The sequence below is a fragment of the Hyla sarda genome, chromosome 9, assembly GCF_029499605.1.
Source record: "Hyla sarda isolate aHylSar1 chromosome 9, aHylSar1.hap1, whole genome shotgun sequence".
Taxonomy (NCBI): domain Eukaryota; kingdom Metazoa; phylum Chordata; class Amphibia; order Anura; family Hylidae; genus Hyla; species Hyla sarda.
In genome coordinates, this window is record NC_079197.1 from 162,163,377 (window position 1) to 162,181,396 (window position 18,020).

Sequence of the window (18,020 nt, forward strand, 5' to 3'; positions counted from 1 at the left end):
AAAAAGGCTAAGAAAAAAAAGGGCAAAGAAAAAAAATTATAAAATAAAAAGAAAAAAAAAAAGGCAAAGAAAAAAAAAATATAATAAAAAAAATTAAAAAGGAAAACGAAGAAAAAAAAAAAAAAAGGGGGAAAGAGAAAGAAACATTGCCGCTAAAGGGGTAACAGAAAACCACCCTAGTGCCTTCAGGTCTGTTACAAGCATCACCATATTATACTAAGTGCATTAGCCCCAATGACTGACTAGCAGGATATGTAAAGGGCTTGTGCTATGTAGACACTCACTGCTGGTCAGCTGATCACCCTGACATTTTAAAGTGGTTGTCCAGGACAAAAAAAAAAAACAAAAAAATAAAAATAAAAAAATTGTGTATGGTACTAAAATGTGTAATATAGCAACTTTACTATTAATTTATAAAAGTGCCCAGATGGTCCAGGTCAGCTGCGCTCCCTCCGTTTCCTGGAAGTGCAGGATCAGCTTGTAAGCTGTGATGTGACCTCGATATCAGATAGCAGCGAGATCTGTCCCTGTCCTAGAATTCCAGCATGGGACCCCAGTAATATGAAGGAAGGGGGTGGTTTTACAGCTCATTAGATAAGGCAGCCATGGGCCCCGTTCTCAGTCATAGCAGACTAACGCTATAAATGTCATCAGGCTGGTGAGCCATGGGCTATGACATAGATGGACGGAGACTGCTGTGACTGAAAAGGGCTGACACTCTGGGACAGGGACGGAGCTCACTACTATCTGATACCGGAGACACCTCACAGCTTACAAGCAGAGAACACAGCTGACATGGATGATCTGGCTACTTTTGATGAATAACATTATATTAGTAAGATGCCTTATTACACATTCTGACACCGTACACAGGTTTTGCTGTCGTTGGACAACCCCTTAAACTATTGGTGACCATGAATGCACTAAGTCCTTCAGAGCAGCAGTTCTCCACTATGGCGCCCATATGACCTAATAGAGACCAAAGAAATTCACTGAATGTATACCCAATCAAAAAACACTTTACTGCAATGCTAAAGCCCCTTGTTCTGGAGGATGTTCTATAGCGGTGATCAGCAACCTGTGACTCTAGACCTGCTGCAACACTACAAGTCTCCAGCTGTCAGGGCATGCTGGGAAATGAAGTGTTCCAACAGCTGGAGAGCCACAGGTGGGGGCGGACACTGGTGTATGGGGTGTAGATGCTGCAGGTACAGGTTGGTGGACACTGGTGTATGGGGTGTAGATGCTGCAGGTACAGGTTGGTGGACACTGGTGTATGGTGTAGATGCTGCAGGTACAGGTTGGTGGACACTGGTGTATGGTGTAGATGCTGCAGGTACAGGTTGGAGGACACTGGTGTATGGTGTAGATGCTGCAGGTACAGGTTGGTGGACACTGGTGTATATAGATGCTGCAGGTACAGGTTGGTGGACACTGGTGTATATAGATGCTGCAGGTACAGGTTGGTGGACACTGGTGTATGGTGTAGATGCTGCAGGTACAGGTTGGTGGACACTGGTGTATGGTGTAGATGCTGCAGGTACAGGTTGGTGGACACTGGTGTATGGTGTATATAGATGCTGCAGGTACAGGTTGGTGGACACTGGTGTATGGTGTAGATGCTGCAGGTACAGGTTGGAGGACACTGGTGTATATAGATGCTGCAGGTACAGGTTGGTGGACACTGGTGTATATAGATGCTGCAGGTACAGGTTGGAGGACACTGGTGTATATAGATGCTGCAGGTACAGGTTGGAGGACACTGGTGTATATAGATGCTGCAGGTACAGGTTGGAGGACACTGGTGTATATAGATGCTGCAGGTACAGGTTGGTGGACACTGGTGTATATAGATGCTGCAGGTACAGGTTGGTGGACACTGGTGTATATAGATGCTGCAGGTGAAGGTTGGTGGACACTGGTGTATATAGATGCTGCAGGTACAGGTTGGAGGACACTGGTGTATATAGATGCTGCAGGTACAGGTTGGAGGACACTGGTGTATATAGATGCTGCAGGTACAGGTTGGTGGACACTGGTGTATATAGATGCTGCAGGTGAAGGTTGGTGGACACTGGTGTATATAGATGCTGCAGGTGAAGGTTGGTGGACACTGGTGTATATAGATGCTGCAGGTGAAGGTTGGTGGACACTGGTGTATATAGATGCTGCAGGTACAGGTTGGTGGACACTGGTGTATATAGATGCTGCAGGTACAGGTTGGTGGACACTGGTGTATATAGATGCTGCAGGTACAGGTTGGTGGACACTGGTGTATATAGATGCTGCAGGTACAGGTTGGTGGACACTGGTGTATATAGATGCTGCAGGTACAGGTTGGTGGACACTGGTGTATATAGATGCTGCAGGTACAGGTTGGTGGACACTGGTGTGTATATAGATGCTGCAGGTACAGGTTGGTGGACACAGGTGTATATAGATGCTGCAGGTACAGGTTGGTGGACACTGGTGTATATAGATGCTGCAGGTACAGGTTGGTGGACACTGGTGTATATAGATGCTGCAGGTACAGGTTGGTGGACACTGGTGTATATAGATGCTGCAGGTACAGGTTGGTGGACACTGGTGTGTATATAGATGCTGCAGGTACAGGTTGGTGGACACAGGTGTATATAGATGCTGCAGGCTGTATACATGACTTACCCATGCCAGGATGCTGTCCGTGTGTTTCTCCAAAGCTTTTGGTTGATAAAACGATTCCTGCAAAGAAGAAAATAAACAACATTTCCTCAGGTCCATTTCATCCAATGTACAGAGAAGTGAAAATAATCCAGGACTTGTCTCTTCTGGGTAAATAACTTCCCCTTCTTATTACTTCATCTTGGATAATGACATCACAGACTGGTTACACATACACTGCGATGCGTTTCAATCTTACCATCTTTATTACAGTGGATTTCTGATGGACCGCTGCCACCCGGCGGCACGTTGATCTCTCCACAGATAATACTGAGACACCTTTAGGGTTCGTTCATTGGGTTCACAAGTCTAAGCTGCGGATTTTCCTCTGTGGCTTAAAGGGGTACTCCGGGGAAATTTACCCATAGCCCATCATTTCCCTCTCATCAACCTATTTAAATTGTCTAAATATCATGTATTATCTATATCAGTGTTTCCCAACTATAACTTCCATCATCCCACACACACACTTCCCTGGGGTACCCCTTTAAACCTTCAGTGGGAAACTCGCTGAAATTCTAGCTGTGTGAATCTTCTCTAAGGTTCTATTCCCAAGTTAAGTATCTTGCTCATATTTGAAGCTCTGTTTATCATTTAGTTTAGACTTTACATTGGACGCTTTATGTGTGAGTACACCCTTGGGGTCAGTTCACATTACCTTATTTTTTTGCTGCAGCAGATTTTACCACCCATCAATGTCTATGGGCAGCAAAGTCTTCTGCAGAAAATCAGCAGCAAAAAATAAAGACGCTGGTACTTACCCCAAGGGGTACGTTCACATGTACAGTATCTGCTGCATATTTCCTGTTGCTGATTTTATTACCCATTGAAATTTTATGAATAGAAAAATCACCTGCACAAAATATGCAGCAGATCCTGTACATGTGAATGTACCCTTGGGGTATTCCAGCATTTGCTAAAGAAAAATAAGTTGCATACTTACCTAGCCCCAGCCCCCACATCTCCCGTTTGCCTCCAATCTTCTTTTCTTCCGAGACAAGTGCTTGGTTCAGGACCTTACTGCTCAGCCAATCACTGGCCGAGATGAGACACCACTGCAGCCACTGATTGGCTGAGAAGACAGGTCCTGCTCCAAGAGAAAAAAAAGACGATCAAGTGATTGGATAGAGCTGAACCGGAGCTGCTGGAGACCGGGGGGTAAGTATGGCTTTATTCCCCCCCAAACACCATATTGTTATTTCTTGGGGGGGGGGGGGGGGCGGGGGGCAGGGAATATTCCTTTATGGTCTATTCACCCGTACAGTATTCTATGCAGATTTGATGCGCAGGATTTTCTGCTGCAGATTTCAATATAAACTCAATGAGTGAACACAGCTTCAAATCCTGCGCATCAAATCTGCGCAGAATACTGTACGTGTGAATAGACCGTAAAGGGGTATTCTAGCGTTTGCTTTAAAACAAAACAAACAAACAAACAAAAAACGCACAACAATATGCTGCAGAAAAAAAAAAGGCATACTTACCTAGCCCCAGCCCCCACATCTCCTGTTTGCCTCCGATCTTTTCTTCCGAGACAAGTGCTCAGTTCAGGACCTTACTGCTCAGCCAATCACTGGCCGAGATGAGAGACCACTGCAGCCACTGATTGGCTGAGAAGACAGGTCCTGCTCCAAGAAAAAATAAAAGGATGATCAAGCGATTGGATAGAGCTGAACCGGAGCTGCTGGGGACCGGGGGGTAAGTATGGCTTTATTATCCCACACACCATATTGGTTTTTTTGTTTTGTTTTTGGGGGGGAATATTCACACACGTTCAGTATTCTGCGCAGATTTGATGTGCAGGATTTTCTGCTGCAGATTTCAACGTAAACTATGAGCAGAATACTGTATGTGTGAATAGACCCTTAAAGGGTCTCTGTCCGCTGCAGACGCACTCGATATTATTTCGACAGTACTGGTGGTCTATAAGATATGTTGAGGTGTTCCCTTGTCTAGACTGGATACAACTGTAGCAAATCCCCAGCTGTGGGAAGTCTGAACAGTTTTCTGGCTCAGGCACATATGCAACATGGTTTCCATTTACTGACAGCAAGTAGAGGTAGTGCTTCCCAACCAGGGTGCCTCTGGCTATTGCAAAACTACAACTCCCAGCATGCCCGGACAGCCTTTGGCTGTCCGGGCATGCTGGGAGTTGTAGTTTTGCAATGCTGCGAGTTGCAGTTTTGCAGCAGCCGTAAACCGCAGCTCTATAGCAGACAGAAAAGTGGGCATGGCAGCCATGTGGCCCCCCGTATATAACGCCATATGTGTTCTCTTACCCAGGAGCTCTCCGCGTCTCCTTCCTGCAGGGGCCGGCCTCTCCCGATCGCCGCCCGCCCGTTTACCCGGTAAACCCGATAGAGCCGAGGGCCCCGGATACACAGATAGAGCAGCCCGAAGCCCCGGATCCACCTCCGCATGATGCCCTCGCCGCCGGCTGCCATGTTTCCTCCTCTGACAGCCGGGACCGTTAGAAGGAGAACGGAGGAAAGACGCGGTGACCGACAACCACCCGGCCCAATCAGCGCGCACCAACAATAGAAAGGGCGGGGCCTTCCGTGACAGAAGGGCGGGGTCTAATTCCTGAACCCGAAGAGCTGATTGATTGAATTTAGGGATAGGCGTGGTCTAGAAGGGACGTGACCTCCAGACGTGTCGCTTAGCAACAGTAGAGCCAATGAAATGCCGAATAAATAGGGAAGTGAGTATCTGATTGGACAAGATGGGTACAGGGGGCGGGGAGAAGGCGAGCGAAGCCTATTTCCTTTTGATGTCTTAGCAACCGCGATAAAACAATGTCATGTGACCGGAAGTGGGGCCGGACGGCAGCCATGTTTTACTGTAATGTTATGTGTACAGGAAGTCATGTGTGACGCATCTGTTTTTTTCTGTTCTGTGTAAATGTTTCATGTATAATGCAGGGGACTTGTGGGATTTGAACCTTTTTTTCCCCTCTAGCCCATTCTGGAACTTTAAAGGGGTACTCCACTAGAAAACGTTTTTTTTTCCCAATCAACCTGTGCCAGAAAGTTAAACAGATTAGTAAATTACTTCTATTTAAAAATCCTTAATCCTTCCAGTACTTATCAGTCACTATTTGCTCCACAGGAAGTTCTTTTTTGTTTTTGAATTTCCTTTCTGTCTGACCACAGTGCTCTCTGCTGACACCTCTGTCCATGACAGGAACTGTTCAGAGCAGAAGAGGTTTGCTATTGAGATTTTCTCCTACTCTGGACAGTTCCTGATATGGACAGAGGTGTCAGCAGAGAGCACTGTTGTCAGACAGAAAGAAAAAAAATCCAAAAAGAAAAGAACTTCCTGTGGAGCAAATAGTAGCTGATAAGTACTGGAAGGATTAAGATTTTAAAATAGAAGTAATTTACAAATCTGTTTAACTTTCTGACACCAGTTGATTTAAAGAAAAATGTTTCCAGTGGAGTACCCCTTTAACCCCTTCATGTCACAGTTTTATTTTTATCTCCTCATTTTCTGAAATCCACAAATTCCTTATTTTTCCAAACACAGATCCATAACTTTTTAGAAAAAAAATTAAATGACATTTTCTGACCCCTATTACTGTACATTTTCCGTATACGATGTGATCAGAAAAACTCAATTCGTGAGTTTTGTATTTTTTTTATGTTTACACCATTCAGTATTCAGATAAATAATGTTATATTTTATTAGTTCAACTAATAACTATTCCGCATGTAGTGATACCAAATATGATTATTTTGATAAACCTTTAATATTCTTCTTCTCTGTCGTCTTGCTGACCACACCAGGCTTCTGCAGTTTGCTCTTATTTATTGATTCCTCCCCAGTGCCGAGCTTCACATTCTAGTGAATAACAAAGGTGTACCTGTGGTGAGGGTGTGATGAGGGCCGATGGTATTACCCTAGTGGTAGATGGCATTAACCCCTTGTGTTCGTGATGCCAGGGCATGGTTAACCTCTGCATCACCCGAAATATGGCCGCTGGATCCTGGGCTAGGCACGGGGCAAATAATCACTTACGGAATAACTGCAACTTTACTGAGGCAGACAGTTGGAATAGTCTTTACAGCTCAGTTAGGCCCAAGGAGATGACCAGTGACTTTAGAGACTTGCGGGCTTGCTGGGACTTGTAGTGGACTTGGACAGAATGCTGCAGACCCATGCTGAATTTAGACAGATTTGACTGACTTGACTAGGACTGACTAGACTTCACCCCTTGTGTAGCTTACCAGGCTTTGATGTTCAACTGTGGGGCTCTTGGGGATGGAAGCGTTGCTGAGTGACTAGGCCTTGGGTCTCCTCAGGACACCAGACACTCTCAGGTCTTGACGTAAATGCACTCAGCATAGAACTAACTAGCTAGCTTCTCCCAGGGTTTATATGGGAGAGACTATGGAGGGGTCCTATAGGTCACCCACAAGTCATCTGGTCACTGTCACCTTCCCTGGTTACAAGATTTGGTAACAACATTTAAAGGTGTATATAACATTATAAAAGCATTCTCTTACATAACATGAGGCATTTGTTAACCATTTATGATACACAAATTAAGGGGGGACTCAGCGGACACTGCAATAGAGTTTGTTACACAGGACAGCAAGGGTCCAGGGGTACAACTCCTGTACTGGGCCACCACAAACTCCCCCTCTTAACAACAGCCATCCTTGGCACCCAGTTCTGGAGGGCGGATGATATAAAGTGGCCACTGGGGACCATGAAATTATAACAGAGACAGTTCCTGGGGTATTGCACCAATGTCCTTCACAGGGTTAATGAACTGGGGAAGAGTCCATGTGGTATTTTTACACAACGTCCACACATGCTCAGTCTTTTGGAATATTTAACCAGGATGAATTGAACAAGGTTATTGTTGTGATGGTTTTGACCTTGTAACTGCTTTGTGGTCAATAGTTGGTTTGGATCGGGCTGCCTGAGGCTCTCTACCCTGATGCCTGTGCTAATGGGGCCCTTCGGCTAAAGCTATTCCCCCCCCCCCCCCCATAACATTGGACTAGCAGTTATACATTTTTTCTGACAACACATGAAAAGTTTACATATGTACACAATAGCTCTGTCATGTCTGTATGGTTCACACACTGCCTAAAGGGGGTTGCTGTGTTGTTTTATCTTCTTAACAGTTTTAACAGTTTTATCTTCCCTGGTGAGGGAAGAGTTAAAATTGCATGGTTGTTTTCAGCCCAGGCCTCTTGTAGTCAATAGCTGCTAGGGTGTGTCTATTTAATGTCAGCCCAGGTTAGTCTCTGGGCTGGTGATTACAGAGACTAGCTGCTAACATTCTGCCATGCTGCTATGGAGGCTGGGTGGAACTCTGTTTGTTTATAACTTTTATCTACTATATCTGTTTTAGCATGCACCTTTGTATTTTCTGAATTTAGACATGTTATAGCATGCTCTTAGTAGATTTTAAGCTGTGTTTTGATCTCTTTATGTTTATTAGTTCTTGTATTCTGATCGCTTGAGTTTTGTACATGTCTACTTATCTATAGTGACCTGTTCATGACCACAGATCTATAGAGTCCTCTGTTCACGGCCACTGTGCCCCCTGTTCATATCCGACGATCTTTAGTGTCCTCTGTTCATGGCCGCTGATGGTGTCCTCTGTGCTGCTCACTGATCTGTGTCCTCTGAACTTATATGTCATAGAGTTGTATGTTCCTGTTAGTTTTCTGGTTGGTGATTGACTATTTATTAGTATGTGTTTTTAATTAGGCCCCAGCACTTTAGTTCAGGGAGGGACCGGTGCCCAGTTGTTGACTCACAATTAGGGTGAGTGGGCAAGTAGGCAGGGAGAGTGGTTTTAGGGTCAGTTTAGGGCTCACTCTTCCTATCCCCCGGTCGGTCCCTAACAGTTCTACCACTTTACGTGCTACTTACGCCTTTCAGGAGAAATCTCTGGCCACTCTCTGTGCACAGTGGACAGGAAACAATAAACATTAGACATTTGTTGACTGATGTGGACTGAATATATGACTATTTAGCTACAGTCCTGACTAAATATGTGACTATTTTAGGTATACACAATATGCTATATACATTACTGACTACCTGTACATGAAATTATATTAGAATTAGTTATTCTATAATGACTGGACATTAATATGCTATAGACTGGTAACTTTTATATACATAGGTACTTTATTCTCTATACCTAGCAGTTAGTTGGCCTTGTGTGGGACTGTGTGGGACCTGCGCAGCACCACCTCTGGAGTATCAGGAACTGATGGAACTTCTGCATTCTCAACTGGCTCTTCTTCAGCAATCATGGGAGCTGTAATTTGATCAGGAGTTTATGGAATCGGAACTGCTGTAACATGAACTGGAGAGGTTGGAACTATAGCCGTCACTGTGTAGGGCTCCGTTTCCTAGATGGAATCCTATTTGTCTGTTCTCAATGGAATTCTATTTGTCTGTTCTGGTCGCCCAACTGGAGTGTTTTAGCCGTGGCATGCCGGTTGTAGTCATCTTGTTGCTTTTGTCGGGCTTCACCCATCTTCTTATTGACAATCTCTTTGGCTTCTTGAACCGGCCTTTGATGATCAGAAACCCACTCAAGGGATGCCTGAGGGGAATTGTTGATCGGGGCTTGCAACCCCAATGTCCAATCTTTTGGCACTTGCCGTGTCGTCCCATCATCAAGTAGAAGGGGTGTACCCAGTGGAACAGTGCACGGTATTGTTGTAAAGCTCCAGCAACTCAGGTAGCAACAGGGGCCATTTCTCTTGTCGTGACATAGAGGCTGCTCGCGGCATATGGATGAAGACTTTATTCATCCGTTCACAGTACCCATTTCCTTGAGGGTGATAGGCGGTGGTTTGGAGTTTCTTGAAATTGTGGATTTGACACAGTTCTTGGAAGAGTTGGGCCTTAAAGGCCATTCCACGGTCAGTTAAGACAGATTCAGGACCTCCAAGGGCTTGCACCCACTTAGATAGAACATCTGGGCCGCCGTCTTGGTTGTGAGATCTTCAACGGGGACAACGACAACCCACTTGGAGTAGTGATCCACCATGGTGAGAGCATAGGTATACCCAGACCAGGTAGGAGACAACTTCACATGGTCTATGGCGACCAGCTGGTTGTGTCTGTCACTCTGGATGGAATGGAGGGGTGCTCTTGTGTCCTTGTGCACATTCTTGTTGATGTTACAGACAGAACATTCACTACCCCATTTCTCAATGTCACTCCGCATTCCAATCCAGTAGAATCTTCACCTGACAGTGGCTTTGGTCTTGTGGACTCCAAAGTGTCCTGACTGGTCATGATATGCGTTGAAGACCATCTCCGCTTCTCTTCGGGGAACTAGAATCTGATGAAGTCGATCACCAGAGACTGGATCCAAAGAATTTTGGTACAACAGTCCTTCGTGCGCAAACAGTCGCTTCCTCTGTCGCCACAGACATTTCAACTTGTAGTCACAATGGGCCTGGCGTAGACAGGTTGGTACATTTTTCTCCAAAACGTAGTCCAACAGATCCCCCATAACTCGACTTTCATCTTGGAGAGTCTTCCATGTATATAGGTCTTCTTTAACCTTTTCGGACGTGGGTTCACCATCCACGAAGGCGGTAACAGCATTCTGGTTCACAAACCTAGGTGGTTCTTCGCCAGGGGTCATTTGACACAGTACATCGGCATTGACGTTTGACTTTCCACTCCTGTACTTGATGGTGAAGCTGTAATTAGCTAATCTTGAAGCCCATAGCTGTTCAAGGTCACCCAGCTTGGCAGTGTTCACGTGGCCAATAGGTTATTATCTGCGTAGACAGTCAAGTAATCCTTGTATTTCTGTGTCACGGCCCATACTAGGGCAAGAAGTTCCAATTTGAATGAACTGTAATTACCATCGTTCTTCTCTGCTCCTCGCAGATTACGACTGGTGTAGGCAATCACTCTCTCTTGCCCTTCTTGAACTTGGGACAGGATGGCTCCCAGACTTTCAAAGCTGGCAACAGTATGACTTTTGTCTGGATACACCAAGATGGGTGGTTCTGTCAGCAGACGCTTGAGAGCTCGGAACGCTGTCTCCTGCTCTTCGGCCCAATCAATAGGTAGCCTCCCATTGTAGTTCTCCTTCACTGTTCCCCATAGGAGAGAGAAGCTCCTGACATCTTTCACAGTGCACGGTGTAGGCCAGTACTTGACAGCATCCACCTTCTCGGGATTTGGCTAAACTCCTTCTGCACTGACAACATGGCCAAGGTAATGGACTTGAGGTTTGAGCAAGTGACAATTTGAGGGTTTGATCTTCAACCCATGTTTGATCAAGACTTGAAAGATGTCTGACAGATGACTGAGGTGTTCCTGGTAAGACTTGGAATGCACAATGACATCGTCCAGGTTTAGTAAGACACTTTGGAAGTTCAGGTGGCCCAGGCAACTTTCCATCAGACGCTGGAATGTAGCTGGGGGCATTACATTCCCTTTCTATAACGCGGGGCCATGGCGTGGCTAATAGCGCGTGTCACTGATCGCGGTGCCGCGTGCTATGAACCCTTTAGACACGGCGTTCAAAGTTGAAAGCCGTGTCTAAAGTGAAAGTAAAGCACTGCCGGTTAGCTCAGGGGGCTGTTCGGGATCGCGGCATCCCGAACAGCTGTAAAGACAGCAGGAGGGCCTCTACCTTCCTCCATGCTGTCCGATCGCCGAATGACTGCTCAGTGCCTGAGATCCAGGCATGAGCAGTCAAGCGGCAGAATCATTAATCAATGGTTTCCTATGAGAAACCATTGATCAATGTAAAAGATCAGAGTGTGCAGTGTTATAGCCCCCTATGGGAGCTATAACATTGCAAAAAAAAGTTACAAAAAAGTGAATAAAGATCATTTAACGCCTTCCCTAATAAAAGTTTGAATCACCCCCCTTTTCCCAATTAAAAAAAAAACAGTGTAAATAAAAATAAACATATGAGGTATCGCCGTCTGTGGAAATGTCCGAATGATAAAAATATATCGTTAATTAAACCGCAATGGCGTACGTGCAAAAAAATTCCAAAGTCCAAAATAGGGTATTTTTGGTCGCTTTTTAAATCCTGAAAAGATGAATAAAAAGTGATCAAAAAGTCTGATCAATACATAAATGGTACCGCTAAAAACTTCAGATCACGGAGCAAAAAATGAGCCCTCATACCACCCCATACGCAGAAAAATAAAAAAGTTATAGGGGTCAGAAGATGACAATTTGAAACGTATAAATTTTTCTGCATGTAGTTATGATTTTTTCCAGAAGTACGACAAAATCAAACCTATATAAGTAGTGTATCATTTTAATCGTATGGACCTACAGAATAAAGAAGGTGTCATTTTTACCAAAAAATGTACTGCGTAGAAACAGAAGCCCCGAAAAGTTACAAAATGGCATTTTTTTCTTCAATTTTGTGGCACAATGATTTTTTTCTGTTTCGCCATAGATTTTTGGTTAAAATGACTGATGTCATTACAAAGTAGAATTGGTGGCGCAAAAAATAAGCCATCATATGGATTTTTTGCTTTAAAATTGAAAGGGTTAGAATTTTTAAAAGGTAAGGAGGAAAAAACAAAAGTGCAAAAACTGGAAAACCCTCCGTCTCCAAGGGGTTAAACTCGAACAGCCCCATGGGTGTCACAAAGGCAGTCTTCTCCCGATCCTCCGTGGCCATGGGCACTTGCCAGTACCACTGGTTAAATCCAGGGTGAAGAAGTAAGCAGCCGACCCGAGGGCAGTAAGCGACTTCTCAATCCTAGGCAAAGGATAAACGTCCTTATGTGTGACAATGTTCAGTTTCCTGAATCCGACACAGAAGCTGATGGTTCTATCTTTTTTCTTGACCAGGACGAGTGGCGCCACCCAGGGACTTTGACTTTCTTGTATCACGTCCGCCTCCTTCATGTCAGCCAGCATCTTCTTGACAGTCTGATACATGCCTGGCGTGACAGGACAGTGTGTCTCCTTGATAGGCACCCTGCTCAGTAAAGACAGATATCCGTTATCTGACGGTTTATTTACTCCCCCTGTTTGGCCCAGGAGAAGCTAACGGTGCCCTAGCGTCACGAAGGCATAAAGTATTTCCCTACACCACCCTTGGCAGGCCAAGGAAGTTACAATCTGGAGGAGATTTTCCTTGAAAACTCTTCCTTGGTATGGACAAGCATTATCCTGCTTAAAATTGTAGTTGAAAGCTATAAGAGGAGACACTTGTGGACACATGATGTCCAGCACACAGCTGAGCTGTAAGTGTCCCTTGTATCATTGTGCATACCCACTGAGAAGCCTCCCAAGGTACGTGCATAGAGTTCAATGTATTCACCGCTCACAATGTGTGTGGATGTACAAAGATGAATTCAACTAGAGAAAAAAAAAAACAGACATGGTTGCACATCCACAACATGCACCTTGATCTAATGCTTCTCAGCAACATTTATTACACTAACAGGTTGTTAGTGTACTTTATGATCATGAAGGGCAAGCCCGCTAGCCACGTCATGGCCACCTGTAAGTAGTGGGTCCCTAACATCCCTAGCATAAAATGGCGTAGCACTGAGTGGCGACCACCACCGCCCCAACACCAGTGTCCACAGTGGGAACGACCCACTGGCAGAGCAGCCCCAATGCCACTCAAACCAGTCGCCGGGCCACGCCACCCCACAGACACGGCGCCGGGGCAGTAATGGATGCCACAAAGCACTTGTAACGTACCGGTCAGGAGACAGGAGGTGGTTCCACTGAACCAGAGGGGCGATGATGTGGGCCATACCAGGGGAATGGAGTCTAAGGGACTACCTGTCTTCACCAGGGCCCGCCGCAAAGCGGGATGGTCTTGCTGCGGCAGGTAGCCCCCAGGTCGTTCCACCCAATAGCGACTCGACCCCTCTGGTGAGAATGGCGCGGTACAGGAGGAGCAGGCAGAAGCGTAGTCGGACGTAGCAGAGGTCAGGGCAGGCGGCACAGGTTCACAGGCGATAGTCAGGCAACAGGTCAGGGCAGGCAGCACAGGTTCACTAGCGGTAGTCACGGGCAACGGTTCGGCAACAGGCAAGGGCAACACTGAACAGAGGGAACGGTTTCACAAGGCACTAAAGATCCAGCGAGGGCAGGAAGGGGCAGGAGACATTTATAGAACAGTGAGGACCAGGCACCAATCAATGGTGCGCTGGCCCTTTAAATTTCATGAAGCCGGCGCGCATGCACCCTAAGGAGTGGGGCCGCGCGCTCAGGGGGACAAAGGCAGCACACGAGGACGGAGCTGCAGGTGAGGAGGAACGGGATTCGGCGCGTGTGCGGTGATCAGCCGCCACGCTAACCGCAACCCGCCAGAGGAATCCCTGCGCTCTCGGTCAGCGTGTCTGACCGGGACGCGCCGGGGAACAGCAGGCAGAGGCCGAGGTAGCGAGCGCTCCGGTACAGAGGAGGGGACCGGAGCGCTCACTGTTACAGCACTGCACCTGTGTGAACAGATGTAAAAAGCTCACTCACCTTGTGCTCCCAGCCTGAGACAGGGAGGCTGCCAGAAAAGTATAGGGCCCTAATGTAGCTTCCTGCTAATTTATATAGGCCTGGGCTGAGGGGAGGGGCAGAGTGCTGACCAAGTGAAAACGAAAAAAGAGGGTGATAGAAAACACAATGTGAATTCAACTAGAGAAAAAAAAAACAGACATGGTCGCACATCCACAACATGCACCTTGATCTAATGCTTCTCAGCAACATTTATTAAACTAATAAGTTGTTAGTGTACTTTATGATCATGAAGTGCAAGCCCACTAGCCACGTTATGGCCACCTGTAGGAAGCGGGTCATCAACATTCCTAGCATAAAATGGCGCAGCTCTGAGTAGCAACCACCACTTCCCCTACACCAGTGTCCACAGGGGCAACAACCCACTGGCAGAGCAGCCCCAATGCCACTCAAACCTGTCCCCGGGCCACGCCTCCCCTCTCTTTTTCTGTTTTCACTTGGTCAGCAATCTGCCCCTCCCCCTCAGCCCAGGCCTTTATAAATTAGCAGGAAGCTGCATTAGGGCCCTATCCTTTTCTGGCTGCCTCCCTGTCTCTGGCTGGGAGCACATGGTGAGTGAGCTTTTTATATCTGTTCACACTGGTGCGGTGCTGTGTGGCATCCATTGCTGCCCAGGTGCTGTGTCTGTGGGGAGGCATGGCCCAGCGACTGGTTTGCGTGGCATTGGGGCTGCTCTGCCAGTGGGTCGCTCCCCCTGTGGACACTGGTGTTGGGGCTTTGGTGGTCGCCACTTAGTGCTGCGCCATTATATGCTAGGGATGTTAGGGACCCGCTACTTACAGGTGGCCATGACGTGGCTAGCGGGTTTGCACTTCATGATCATAAAGTACGCTAACGACCTGTTAGTTTAATGAACGTTGCTGAGAAGCATTAGATCAAGGTGCATGTTGTGGATGTGTGACCATGTCTGTTTTTTTCTCTAGCTGAATGTACAGAGATGACATGGATGCAGCATGGTCTATGTAATCTTTTTAGTGGCATGTATAATATAAAGGGGTAGTCTGGAGAACTTATTTTCTATCCACAGTATGAGTCTAATTGTGGGGGGCTTGGGGTCAGACCCCCTGCGATCAGACACTTATCCCCTATCCTGTAGGGCAAATTATGGTTCGCTCAGCCAATCGACAACTGCAGTCATGTCCTGGTGCAGATGGTAAATTGAACAGGCCGTCACTTGTGTTCATCCAGGAAGATGGGGGTCAGAGCGCACTGAGGATGGGTAAGTAGACGGGGCCCATACAAGAGATTCATTCATTTTTGCTAATATGCCATACATTTCAATACAAGACAAGAAAAGACAAACATCTTATTGTTAAAACACATTTTAATAATAGTAACCATTGAATCAGCTTTTATAAATGTCACATTAAAAAGGTCAGAATGCAAAATGGCCGCCTACATTATTTACCGAAAGCTTTATAGTTTTAGGCAAATCCATTGATTTAATCAGTAGAACAAACCATCAATAAGGGTAGATTCACATCTATACCACACATCACTATATGTGTTATATGTATACCTTTTTGTCGTCAATACAGTAGGTGAAATCAGTTTTGAATACGACACCAGTTTTCCATTTTTCTCACTAAATATATTCCCAAAACTGCTTTTGACATGAAGTTTTCACCAGATATTGGTAACAACCCAAGTAATCCATATATACAAAAACAAATGAGATCAGAAATTAAGTTATGTGTAATAATGTGAAATGACACAGGGAAAAAGTATTGAACACATGAAAAAGGTATGGAAAGCCAAGACAACAGCTAAGATCTATCAGTAATTAAAAAGCAATCCAGCCCCATTGTCAGTGCAAATAAGTATCAGCTGGTTCAGTCGAAACTGATGGCTACAAAAAGGTCTCATTCATTGCCAAGGTGTCACACAAGACACATCTAATGATGGGTAAAAGCAAAGAGCTGCCTCCAGACCTTCACAACCTAATTGATATAAAGCATAACAATGGTGTTTGTTACAGGCGTATTTCTAAACTTCTGAATGTTCCAATGAGCTCTGTTGGGGCCATAATACAGAAGTGAAAAGACAATCATTTCACTATAAATTTGCCTTGGCCAGGTGCTCCTCACAATAGAGGAAGAGTTGTCCAAAAGCCAAGGACACTTGTGGAGAGTGTCAAAAAGACCTGGAGTTAGCCGGGACTGTTGTCTCAAAGAAAGAGTATTTAGTGAGAAAAATTGTGACGTGTTCAATACTTATTTCACCCGCTGTATGTTAAATTGTAAAACAAGCACAAAAAAACCCCAAACAAACAAAATAAAAACATATACCACACAATACGTCACTAATATACTTCTATGGAAAAAAGAAATAAGGGAAACCGCATAGGATTTTTTGTGGTACAGAACAGTAGTACATGCAGAATTTTTTTGTCCCACAAAAAAATCATACACAAGCATACAGGGGGGAAAAAAAAAAGTCCAAACTGACAGAAATTTTGGTAACTTTTGAAATAATGAAAGTCTATGGGTGTATACCACAGCATAGGTTTAGGCACAGTTTAAAGGGGTACTCCGCCCCTAGACATCTTATCCCCTATCCAAAGGATAGAGGATAAGATGTCTGATAGCGGGGGTCCTGCAGCTGAGACCCCCGCGATCTCTGTGCAGCACCCGGCATTCGTTTAGAATGCTGGGTGACGGGGGTCGTGAAGTCACGGCCACGCCCCTCGTGATGTCACACCACGCCGCCTCAATGCAAGTCATTGGGAGGGGCGTGGCAAATGCCACACCCCTCCCATAGACTTGCATTTAGGGGGCGTGGCATGACATCATGAGGGGCGTGGCCATGACATGTGAACATAGCTTAAACATATATCTATCTCCCGGCTTACTGCTGTGGTATAGAGGTAACGAGCGATTATTAAAGAGGGAAAATGTAATCAACAAGCAAGATTATCGGGGTCCCTTCATGTAACCCCTCATGTACCCTGCTTGTAGCTTTACCTGACTTCAATGACTTCAACCACACACAAGTTGTTTCTGTAATATCCTCCCGCATCTCATCCATAAGTAATACGATCCATAAATGAATAGTAAGGGTGGGTTCACACTACGTTTATAGTGTATGGGTGCCGGATCCGGTTGGAAGGAGCGAAAACCATCTGCTCCCGTATCCCAGCTGGATCCGGCCCGAACCCCATTCAATTCAATGAGCCGACCGGAGTCAAACGCTGACTTCGGTCACCTGATTTTTATGCGGTTTTCCCACCAGCGTTTGACTCCGGTCGGCTCATTGAAATGAATGGGGTTTGGCTGGGATACGGGAGCGGCCGGTTTTCTGTCCTCCAAAACAAATCTAGCACCCGTACACTACAAACGTAGCGTGAACCCACCCTAAGAAAGAAGAAAAGAACCTCCACCTTTATACCGTGGATCTAATTCCACTTTACAGTTTTGCCCTGCAATTTTTTACGATTTACATAATCTTACAGAAAATTCTTGCATTATCTACAAGTGTTTCCCAACTCATGTGCCTTCAGCTCCAGCAAAACTACAACTCGCAGCATGCCCGGACAGCACCTCCTCTCTGTCCTTCCTGCTGCAGCATAGTTGTGTCCATATACCCACGTCACAGCTGCAGCCAATCAGTGGCCTCAGTGGCATAAAGCATAAGACTACCAAGGTCAGAAATTGATGCGGGTATACAGGCACATCCTCACATCAGCCATGTAAACAAAGATGAGGACCGGAGTTGTTGCGATGGATGAGGTAAAAAATTACAATGGTTTGTTTTATTTTATCAAAATCCCAAATAGTAACAACACTTCAAAATAAATTGGACAACCCATTTAACGA

The 18,020-nt window shown here is 45.7% G+C and overlaps 1 protein-coding gene across 1 annotated transcript in view; it reads right to left on the reverse strand.

The window, feature by feature from the left end:
* The window catches only part of ABHD16A (abhydrolase domain containing 16A, phospholipase), a 38,085-nt gene extending 32,626 nt beyond the window's left edge, over positions 1–5,459 (reverse strand). The window contains exons 1-2 of the mRNA XM_056538409.1: positions 4,980–5,459; positions 2,665–2,721 (exon numbers count right to left, since the gene is read on the reverse strand). Of these exons, the coding sequence (XP_056394384.1) occupies positions 2,665–2,721; positions 4,980–5,144 (222 nt within the window). The 5' untranslated portion in view covers positions 5,145–5,459. The remainder of the gene's footprint in view (positions 1–2,664; positions 2,722–4,979) is intronic.
* Positions 5,460–18,020: the final 12,561 nt, after the last annotated feature.